The 12,372-nt window shown below is 36.0% G+C and overlaps 1 protein-coding gene across 1 annotated transcript; it reads right to left on the reverse strand.

Moving 5' to 3' along the window:
* Window positions 1-994: 994 nt before the first annotated feature.
* On the reverse strand, window positions 995-9,847 carry LOC103996621 (hydroxymethylglutaryl-CoA synthase). Its single transcript, XM_009417561.3, has 12 exons — window positions 9,672-9,847; window positions 8,859-8,965; window positions 7,932-8,064; window positions 7,540-7,683; window positions 7,254-7,412; window positions 5,176-5,249; window positions 5,022-5,097; window positions 4,863-4,918; window positions 2,281-2,368; window positions 2,062-2,202; window positions 1,823-1,972; window positions 995-1,387 (listed from the first exon to the last, which is right to left on the reverse strand). The coding sequence occupies exons 1-12, from the start codon at window positions 9,744-9,746 to the stop codon at window positions 1,163-1,165; spliced, it is 1,428 nt and encodes a 475-aa protein (XP_009415836.2). The 5' UTR covers window positions 9,747-9,847; the 3' UTR covers window positions 995-1,162.
* Window positions 9,848-12,372: the final 2,525 nt, after the last annotated feature.

The raw sequence follows: 12,372 nt of genomic DNA on the forward strand, positions 1-12,372 counted from the left end.
TTTGGGACAGCAACAAGAAAAAAAAGCTAATTTCAAAGACAATGTGGTTTCTTTTTAAGTTAAATAGCACACTCAGAACGACTTATAGAGGCACAAGCTAGATCTAATGAGTTGAGTTGCTGCTTGGCAAAGATTCGGCAGGCGGCAAGACAATAGAAACCAAAGCAGAAATAAGTGGGGGAGGAGGAGATTATTCCGACCTTGAAGAGCGAGATCTCCAGTTGCAGTGCTATGGGAGCTAAAGCAGAGACGATTAGTGCACCTAAGGAGCAGCAAAGAGAGGAGACGAGAATCTGGTAGGCGCACCCACAACCGACTCTTCCCCGACAAAGTAGGCATTTATAATACGGCCTGAATCCTTTGTGGTCTTATCGACAACCCTCCGATCACAACCGTCCATCCTACCATATATATATATATATATATATATATATATATATATATAAATCCTTTGTGGTCTTATCGACAACCCTCCGATCACAACCGTCCATCATAATATATATATATGGGGGAAGAAAATAATATATCCCCAAATTTTTAATCAATCGAACAATTTGGATAGATATTTGATAAATACCCAAAGCTATATGCAATTTTGGAAATTAAACAAGTTAAAACATATCATTAGTAAAGGTATTCCATATTTTTAAATAAAAGCTTAAAAATAAAATTAGAATAAATATTATAGGGAATAATATCATACTTAAAACCGATCAAATAATATCTTTTTTTTGTCATGCTCAAGCATCCATCGTTCTTTTGAGTAGGTTACATGCTCAGTAGGTAACAAAATATGTCTTTTGAGTAGGTTACATGCTCAAGCATCCATCGTTCCTAATCCCTGTAAACCTAAAATAGTGGCGACTTTCAATCAAATCAGAACACAAGGTAAAATTATATTTATACGGGATTATTAAGGAGACACTACTGATAAATGACAATTCCAGATAGCTAGAGCTAAGTAATAAGATGGGGGCACAGTGATTCTCCAGCATTGTCCGAATAAACCAAATATAATGGCTAGAAATAAATAGCTCAACCAAATTATTCACTTGATAATTCAGATTCATCGAGTGATTAGCACAATAATGACATGAGCATCAGAAGAACCAACAAGGAACGACATTGGCAGGCTCCTCACCAGCCTCCCGGAAGCACGTCATCAGTGGCCATTGGCCAAAGAGCTGTTCTTGCAGCTGAAACTTTTGGCACTCGTAGCTTCCTCTGTGCCCTTCTTGGCGTAATACCTCCGGTACATGGAATCCACATTCACGAGATAGAAGGTTCCCGGAGACAGTAAGCTTGTATCTTTGCTTGTTTCGAAATCCTTGGCTCCATATCTATGCTCCATCAGCTTCAATGTCTCCACAAAATTTTCTGGTGAAATCTGAATAAGAAACAGAAGAGAAACACAATAGTTGAGTTAACCAGAAATATAAATAATGACCACATGCAAATAGTGACACTAGCACCAAAAGAAACAATAGTGAAGCATTCTACCTAACTGAAACATGATAAAATATAGATCACTTAAACATTGAGCAATCTACCTACTGTATCATCGATCCACTCCAGGTTATTCGGTTTCTCAAACTAGAGGGCAAAACAGGAGAGACTCAAATATAAACAGGTAGAACAGGCAGAATAAAAAATGTCATGATGCAATGGTATCCTGTCCGGACAAGATGTTCAAGCGTTTTCATGATGAATAGATATGATGAAACAACAGAATATAGAGAGGGCATAATGAATATACTTGAACTTATACATGCCAAGCAACACGGAGGATATCTATAACCAAATTCAATGACAAAAAACATACCACATGTCTCTTCTCGAGCTTTTCTGATACGTTAAGAACGGTAGCAATGTTTGATATGTTAAATGGATGTTGACCATCCTGAAGCTTGAAGGAGAACATTGTGGAAGATAGGCCACTGCCATATGAGAACATTACAATCCGTTGGCCCATCTGCATATACGATGTAAAACTAAGGTCATTAGCTTATATCATATATATAATTATTTATATGACAACACAAAGAAATATGATAACATCACCAGAGTACTATATTTGTTGTGGATAACAGATGCAAATGCAGCATAAATAGATGCAGTGTACATATTCCCAATTTGTTTTGGCAGCAAAGTAGATGGTTGAATTTTCGCATCATATAAAGGCTTTGAAACTTGCTGAGAAACCTAAACAGTTTATGAGAGAAAAAATTAGCAAATAAACATTAATGATAAGGTATCAACTTTAAGCAGCAGATGAATGACCTTTTCAAGCTCACGACTTTGATAGCTTTCATCACCAGTCAGATTAGAGAACTGCTCCAGCTTTTCCCTTGCATCCTTCCCAACAACACTAATGAGAAACAAGGAATAGTACAATTAGGAACTTGGAATAAATTTATACCTTATAGAATGTGAACATTCAATGAAAAAAAAGACAACAAAATGCTTCAGAATACACCTAAGCTTAGGTTAAAAAAAAGGATAAACAAAGCAGAGCTGATGATTGTACTTCATAACCAAGGTACAAAGACACTTTGCAATTTTCCACTACACCAAGGTGTCACAAATAATCTGATAGTTCTCCAAATAATAGAACTGACATGAAAAGATATTCACAAGTGCAATTAGTTAAACATTAAAGGTGATAGATAAAAGATCAAGAAAGTATACGGTCAATTACTGACTTTCAACAGCAACAAGTATCAACAGGGCCTCAAGTTTTGACAGTTTGGATTGTGTTATCAATCTTTTACGTTTTAGATTTAGCTCAATCGAAGCCTACATTCTTCCCTTGCCTTAAAGACAACATGAACTTTCTCACAACTGGTTTCAGTTAATACATTCAGAGACCCTTCTTCCTCCTCCACATTGTATACTAAGACTTGTCAAACCACACCACAGATGAGCTTCCTTAACCTACAAATGAAGATAAAAAAGAAGGATCATCCTCTCAGTGCCCTTGTTTCAGCTACTCAAGTTCTTTAGACGTGATATCCTCAGAAAGCTAAAAGCAGCATTTTGGCCCTTTCTAAATGAAGGATAAAGGGCTAACATTAAGCATGTTTGATGGTTGAGATGGGGAGAAGAATTACAAAGGTTAAAGAGGAAGAAGAACAGATGGGAGGACAGGGTAAACCCTTTTTGTCTCTCAAGAAGAATCAACTAGTTAACCTAATATAGGGTTGAAAGTTTATCAGATAGCACCTGTATGATGCTTCTTTTATCTAATTGGAGCCACATATGGTCTCATAAATGTGCATCCGTTTAGAATTTTGCTACCCAAAATTTCCACATGGGGTCATATAAATGGTTGACTTCCATTCATTAATTGTCATTTGGATATACAGATAACACAAGGATTAAATGTACATGGAGAAATAACTTTATGTAATTGAATTTCAAAATAATTTTAGGTAATAATCAATATTAAATTATTTATAGTTATCCTTGTTTTCTTTTCCAACAAGTACCATCAACAGACTCACAATAGCAATTTATCTATTGTTGCTAACAAATTCAAATTCATACTATCTTCATCCATGTACAGCTTCAATTCAACAAAAAGCCATAGTGATCATACATCCGATTCCATCTTTGTCGACTTACATAAATATTATTAAAAACCAATATCCATTTGATAGTTGTAAATGAAATTTATATCCACTAATAAAATGTCAAAAAAATATGATTTTCAAAATTAATCCATGTTCAATTTGTTTCACAGCAAACCTTATTTCTCAGTGCAAGCAAAATTACAAGACTGAAATTGTTAGTTTTCAGAAACCCTTTTCTACAAATTGCAGATTGTTGGTTCTCAGGATCTAGATTATAGGAGATTGATGGACACAAAAAAACTGTATGTCCACCAGCAAAACCTCTCTAATGCCTAAACAATCTAGATCATAGGAGATTGATGGGAAAAAAGTTTCTCGGACAGTTCTCATAATTGGGCTTCGAATTTATAGCTTTGGATAAGGTGACCAAGAAGTAGAATCAAGTCAGTCCACACATTGAAGTTCATTGTGGTAAGAGCGCAATGAAGATCTGTTGGCCGGTGTCCAATGGTATTGACTGCAGTCAATCAACCCACCGCTTCAGTTACATTTCGACTTCTGACAGAATAACACAAGGGTCTGATAGTCATCACAAGGTTCACACATGCTGACTGTGGGCAGGTCACCAAGTGGCTGGATCTGGTTGGTGTTCCGTGTTTATCCATATTATAAAATGTGACCTGAATCTTGAAATGTGGTTTGAAATGAGTACATACAACAACTGCAAGGTCCATCTTCAACTGTGCAATCACCTTCCAGCCTTAAGACCAGGAAGACAATATTTATGGAGACCTTGTGATCTAACAAAAAAATGGAAACAGAATTCATAGACAAGATAACCACCCAAACAATCTCTAGATTGCTTAGGAAGTTACAATCTTGTTTTCATAAGCTTTTATCACCACAACATCACTTGTTTAACAATTTTTGACTTATATTAAATGCCTGTGTCCTAAATAAGCATTATTGGGGCAACAAATGAGATATATCCATTGATTAAAACTAAACACCAATTTTTTAATATAGTATTATAGAGACCACATAGTATATATTAAAATTAGTATAAACTTGATGAATCAATGACAAGACATAAATCTGTTGAGCTCGTTAAATTTTCATTTAATCGTTTTTATAGAACACCAAATGCATCTTGAAACAACAATATAAAATTTTGTTTGAAATTTTTTTAAATGATAAACACTTCAAATATAATAAATATTAAGCAGATAAGTTTTCCTTACAGTTTGATTAACAAAAGATAAGGATAAAAGTTGACAAGAAGAAACTAACCTTGAATTGCGCAAGTAGTCGTTAAAGTAGAGACGAGCAAAACTTTTCTGCACAAGCTGTTGTAACACATCAAGGAAAAAAGTTATTCAACAAGACCTGAAAATTTCTGTGATTTGAAGATATATATATGTGTTGTCAAAGAAGGAAAAACAGCTATACCTTGTTATAGGGAGAATGGAAAACAAAATAATCCGCATCAGAAATTGAGAATTGCTTTCCCTCAAACTTTTCAAACCTGATGACATGATCATGAATCAGTTTGAGTTTGGACCCAAGGAAATGCACATTATTGTTACAATCAGCCACAACTTACTTGCTGCAAAAACGTTTATAACAAGAATCAAGAGCCATGAGGTAGCATGTCTGTGATAGCTTTCCATCAACAACCTAGATGGGCATAATAAGAAAACCAACAAATGCATAGTATGAGAACCTTCTACATCCGAACCTACATCCCAATAAAAATGTTTAATACTCAACATTGAGAACCAACTGCAACTAAAAAATCATAACATAAATAAGGTTCATCAAGGCCTCAATAAATTTTAGCTTGGCTCATAACTTTTCATGATAACAACTAATATTTAGTCAGATTGCACATCATAGGAGGTACAAGTAGTCAAGAAATTTTTGGTAGATGTTATCCATGTCTACGGATTGAATATGCTGTAATTCCTATGATTTCAGGTGTCATGAATTTGCTATCTAAGTAAATTTGCACTCTCATTTACCTCAAAAATAATCTAGCAAGCAACGTCTCAAACACATTAACCTGGTCCATTCTGAATCTTGAACTAATTCAAGGAAACATAATTTACAATTGGAAGACCCTCAATATCAATTTGCAAACTCAGATACCAAGTTACATGTATGCATTACAAATTTACATAAGTTCCTCACAATAAAGACAACAACAGCTGCATGATATTTACATGAGCAAACATTGTCTGTAGCAAGGATAGTTAATTAGAAGTATACCACACCCAGAAAGGGCAGTACGTACTAGTCTGAATTCCTACCAAGAATAAAACTTCAGCTGAAACAAGCTGCACTATTATAATCAGTGCATCACAATTTCCTTGGTTCAGGGACAAAAACAAACCATACGAGGAACCAGCCTCGTGAACTGCCCAGTCCAGTGCTGCCGTGAAGTCCTTGTGGGTCCCAATCTTATGCAACAAAAGTTGCAACAGATCATCGTACCATGAATTTTATCACAATAGACTTGGGTTGCCAAAACAAAGAAGAGATTGAGAGAAGAGGTGCTTCTTTTTGTACCAATTGTAATCAGCTGCTACCAGCTGGTACACAAGGCATACCAGACCATAACCATCCCCTGCTGATTTGCAAGGGGGCTGGCATTGCAGTCTGGTAATGACACTTTTTATCACAATTGACCAACTTATCATGAATAAATACCGATAAGCCTAGGGAACCAAATATAGGAAGAAGACAAACAAAGAGGTGATTTTTTCCTTTCTCACATTTTTTTTCTTTTCTTTTTTTCTTTATAAAATTGATTTTATCTGATACCAACTGGTACAGCAGCATACCAAACCATATGCATCCCCTACCAAGCCCTGAGGCAAGACCAGCATTGGGTCTGGTGCTGAGACTTCAATTATTTGTTTGTAGCCCCTGATTTTTCTGTCGAAAAGACCAACAATTTCAAGTTTTGACTGCATAAAGTTGAATATTTCTTTTGAAAGAGCTGGCAATGAGAACAATGAAGACATTGCAGAAAAATAAAAATCCAAAGGGCAAGTGTCCTTGTGTACAAGATAACAGCCTACAGGTAAATGGTCAAGTAGATAATCAACTTGGCTAAAGATGATAGGTAATAGAAATACTACTAAGTACTAAGACAAAAATATAACTCAATATCATTAAGACATCCACCAGCTGCTGTTATATCTTTAAGGATGTCCTTATTGTACCATCTCACAAGTGAGTTGATTGTTCAGCTAAAATGGCAGACATTAGTAGAGAGAGTTAAATCATACCTTATGTCTTGTACTCTAGTGATAAATGATTTGGCATAACAGAAAAACTAAAAATGAAAAGCACACAAAATAAAACATGGCCGGAGGCAGCAATTGCAAATTTTACTTGGTATCATATGCACCTCAGGGAAGAACCACAGAAACTGTCTACAAAGAAAATAAGAAAGCTCGGATCTGAAATATTAATCTTTAGATGAAAAAACCCAAAAGCTTTTGTTGATAATTTATGACGTCATTTGTGCAGAGTCACTTGTGAAGAAGAAATTAGAGAAATCTTATACTAAATTCACATAGTTTAAATAGAAGACAGGAGAAGAAAAAAATCAGAGTGGATGGTGACTAAACAGGATTAAGTGAGAAATAAAAGGAGGACGGAAAGGTAACAAACCGGGTATTCACTTGCGAGATTTGGCTTATAAAAATCATAAACATGAGTCATATGAGTTCCCCTGAATTTACTTTCAAAAGAAATTGGAGCATTTGGTCCAATCAGCATTGCAATAGCAGCAGCACCCCCAGTAGGACGAGCTGGCCCTTCTGCATAAACCTAAAGGAAAAGAAGATCTAGTAAGTGTGGAACAATCTCCACACATCACGAAATATACTCCCAAAATAGATAATTGTGAAAGAATTTCAAATGAATTTAGTATTTAAAAGGACCAATATGATCATACCGCACTATCCGTACAAACAACTAGGCCATAGCGCCCATCCCATGAGCTACTTTCTACCCAGTTCACGCAGTTGAACAAAGCAGCTGTTCCACCATAGCATGCATTCGTTGAGTCAACTCCTTCAACATCAGTATTACCAGATTCCTGTATTTTCAAGTAAATATTTGGGAATCCAACAGCAAGTGAGGGAAAATTTTAAGCTAGACTGATTTAAGCAAAAAAATAAATGATATACCAGTAGATACAAAATGTAATCATCCGAGACCAGTTATCATTCTAGCCTAAGCAAATGCAAATGCTACAAATACATTGTCCAAGTTTTTCTGATCAATGTTGTTCATGCTTAGATATTAGCAGATTAAATAAGCCTGTCATACAGATGTAGAACATACCTCAAATATTTGCATTATCCAGGTCTTGATTGACTTGCTCTTGTCTATCACTGTCTCACTACCAACTTCCAGACGGCCAATTTGCTTTGGGTCAATCTGATATTTCTCTAAGAGAGAAGTAACGACTGTCAAGCTGAAAAGAACCCTTAATTAAAATTCCAATCTGAATATATTACACAGAAATCAGAAAACAGATTAATATGTTTTTCCTACAAAATTAGAGACATGATGTGTCATCTTTTACCAGTCAAGTGGTAAATATATTAAGAACCAGAACCGGGAGAGAAAGGAAGGCACAGCAATGATTTCAAAGAACATAATTGTAAGTAATAACAAAATCAAAGGAATTAATTCCACCATATGGAAACAGCCACGATAACATGGAAAATGACATTTGAAAGGCGGAGAGGAGAAAAACCTAAAATATCACAAAATTATGAAGCTAAATAACTTATTAAGAAAAACAGAGATATGTATGTCAAGATAAGTGTATCATTCATTAGATGTATAAAAAGTTAAAGGTTACATATATGAAAGGTGAAAATATAGTACATAGCCTCCCTTATACATTAGAACATAATCAATAAACGAAAATATTCCAATCATTTTTCGATTCAACAGTGCCAGCATCCTTTCTTCTATTTCTTTGAGTGATGAAGATAATTCAATATCACCATGAAAGTGTAAATTTTTTATTTGCTCCTGTGTTTACACTTTTCAGCTCTGGATCCTACAAAGTGACCTATGATGTCAAAACTAACCTAAAACCTTCAGAGAACATGGTAGAAATGTTTCATCTTCGTCTTTTCTGTGGCTATGTCTTCTAGTACATAGACTTTCCAGGTAAACATTAGGTGCTCCCATCTCTGTCTAACAAGTGTTCGTATGTTAGTTGGTGGAAGAAGAACAGACCAGAGGGCCAGTTACCTCATAGAGATCACATCTTCCACTTCTGTGCAGAAGGCCATACATTCTTGGCCGAGACCTATGGTGTATTTCCCCTTACTCGCCCCATCATGAGCCTCCAGTGCTTCCTGCAATGAGCACGCTTAGTATTTTTAGACATTTACACCAAGAATGAGATACCGTGTAACAAAAACATTTTGACGCCAAATTGAAAAAATCCTCCGATAATTTATGATGAGAAAATTAAAATTAAAAGGGACTTCTACTATTTACCATGACTAAAGCGCACAACTAAGTAGATCGATATGATAAACAATCTATTAACCTTCTTTTACAATTCCTTCTTTAAAACTCCTCCTTAATATATTCCTTGTGCCTCCGGATATGTTCCGACAAAACCTGTGTTGTTTCAACTTTCAACGTCGCGCCAGGTTTTGATGGCATACACCAAGCAGTGTCATCCAAAGGGTATATATTCAAAGCAAGTGGACACACAAGGAGTTAGATCGAACAAGAGCCCTAAAAAAACGTAAAAATCCACCCATATTTCACACTTTTTTCACTCGAAGTAGCCTCTTCGAAAGGCAAAGTTCAAGATCAACCACAAAATTTAACCTACACTTCTCAATCCACCTAAAACAAACCCATCTCCGCGGCCCCAAATTGACCGAAATGAAAGGTTTAAAACAAGACAAAAAAAAAGGATCAAAATCCCAAAACCAACTCGATCGAGCAATCAAACGAAGCAGAAGAACGTAGCAAGCTCAAGCGAAAAATAGCATCAATCCTAGCTGCGGCCGAATTAGCGGAAAGAGGATCTGCCCGAATCCATGCCTGTTGGACGCAAGTCGAAGGGAAGTAAATGTCCATCGCAAGAATCCCCACATCCTTCACCTTTCCAGAATCCATCCCCACAATAACAAGTATTCCTTTTCCTTCTTCCTCCCTCTCTCGGCCGACGCAAACGCCTCTTCGAAGCGAAGCGCCTGCAGAGCCGAAAGATATATGCGAAGTTCGTGGAGAGTAGCGTCTCCCCTTGTATTTATAGCTCCCACGGTTCCTTCCGACTCCGGACACCAAATCGGGCTCTAATCACAACAGAGCCATCAGCAGGGGGGCGGTCGTGCGCTGTGCCCGGATCGAGGGCCTCGGCACGTGAGTCGGGCCGTCTTCACACCCGTCGGATCGATATCGGACGGTATGTATCAAGCAGAACGGGGTAGGTGGACCATTAAGAACGTTTTCAACTGACACGGCCAACTGTCACATTTTGTTTTGGTGCGCCCACGTGACGAACTCGTGTCGATTCCTTCGGGATGTCCGCCTTCGAAGTTCGTGGGTCCCTTTTAAATGACTCGGGACCCACGTCCCCAGAACTCTGGCTTCCTACCGAGCGAGGTTCCAACTTGTGGTGGCGTGGGTGGGAATCCGTGCCCGTGGCCGGGACTAGTGGTTCGGTGGCATGTACTACCAAAGCGTCATCACTTCAAGGTCCGGTGGTTACCACCGCTTGCTTGCATGGCTTCTCTGTCGTTCGATTTCCGATGGCTGGGCATTGACCAGGTCAAACCTCTTATCCTTGATTTAGGATCATATATACATATATATATATATATATATAGTATGTTCTTAAATATAAAATAAACTGAGAATTTTATGGCATCACAGTAAAATGAAAGTCTAACCTGATTGAGTTAACTAATAGAAAAAATAGGTTAGCACACGATTTGATGTGATAAAAAAAAAGTAAATGTATGCATACGGAAAGGATGGCGAAGAAAAAGAAAGAACACTAATAAGGGAGACTAATAAATGAGGAAAAGTATGGGGATGTTTTATGACAAGTGCTGGTTTGATATTTTTGGACCCGAAACCTACTTTTATGGATATGGAAACTTGCTCTACCTTGATAGATAACAACGAGTGGAACTCGTATAAGTTGCTTGAGATGTTTAATAGCGTAATTAGTAAGAAATTTATAAAGATGTACGAGGTGATTGGATTTGAAAACTTGATGTTAAGGGACAATCATCAACTACATCTACTAATTGTCTCCTATCCATGAAGCCTCATGTGTTGCCTGCCGATAAGGATGGTTAATCTTATTTATTTTCTTAGTGCACACTAAATGTATGTTTCGGTAAGATATCATGTTGGACAATAATTTATTGAGTTAGATTTTTGAAGTCGAGTATGTTATCATGAAAAGTTCATCGTGAAGAAAAAAATTTCTACAAGTTAAGATTTAATTATTTTATAAATATATCATGTATTTTTATATTTTTTTTGGGAATATAAAATGTGAGAAGATACTTTAGTATTCTTAAGTTATGTGACAGATGTATGGTTATTATGTGAGTTTATGTTTTGGTTTGGAGTTATTCGATGTGAAATAAAGAAATAATCTAACTCAAAAATTTTATGTTGGTTTTGAGGTTCTTAAAATTTAAAGATTAATTGAGAAGATCTATGACTTTACTTGTAAAGGAAGAGGATCATCTGCTGGCATTTATCCCTAGTAACTAAACTATTAGAGTTGATAGATATTTTAGGAGGCTCTAATTAATTATCCGGGAGTCATAATTAAATTTAAATTTTATTGTGAATTAGGATTTCGATTTAATTAGAATTCAAGTACAAAAATTTGCTAAAAAAATCAGGATTTGTTCATATAAATGCATATCGAATCGTAATGCTTGGCGGGGAAAAAAAATTATCTTAGGTGGGTCTTAAAGGGTTTTTAATAAATATGGAAAGAGTTTATTTTTTGTTAAATTTATACAAGACGATATACAAGAGAATTATAATTGAGTTAAATAACTTAAGGTCTTATATTATTTTTACATATAAAAACTAATTTAATTTTCTTGATGATTATAGGTAGAAAATTATCCAGTAAAGTTACATCTTACACTAGTTTTCTAATATATTTTCTCTTTATTAATTTTTGGGACTTTCTTTTCGTGTTTCACGTTCTCTCCCTCCCTCCCCACCGATAAGTTGACGTCAACCAACCGCATGCTGCATAATGGATATGTTCCTTGGCATTCATGTCGCAGAATTGACTCTCAGCATGGTATTCACGTCGATTATATATATATATATATATATATATATATATATATATAGCATCCACGAAGGAAACGTGGACAAGTGGGTTAAAACAACTCACTCTGGTAAGCTATTAGTTTGAATGGTGGATTGGACCGGAGACAACGATAGATGGGAAGAATCGCACGGCTCCAAAGACCGGTTTGGAAAACGTTTCCGTAATGCAGGTGTCTCTTTCCCCTAACATCCATCCCATCATTTATTTTTAATACAATTGAAAGGAAATTTATCATTAGCTAATCACTATCCGATAGTGTTTTGAAGAATACTTATCTGGTTGGATAAGGATTTAAGACAGAATAAGTTAAGGAAAGGTTGTTGGAGATTATCTATACGTAAAATATTTTACTTTTTTATGATAATAAAGGTTTATCTCTAACATAATGAAAAAAAAAAAGTTTATATTTTTAGACTACTTGTGTTC

The sequence above is a fragment of the Musa acuminata genome, chromosome BXJ1-9 (genome assembly GCF_036884655.1).
Source record: "Musa acuminata AAA Group cultivar baxijiao chromosome BXJ1-9, Cavendish_Baxijiao_AAA, whole genome shotgun sequence".
Classification (NCBI taxonomy): domain Eukaryota; kingdom Viridiplantae; phylum Streptophyta; class Magnoliopsida; order Zingiberales; family Musaceae; genus Musa; species Musa acuminata.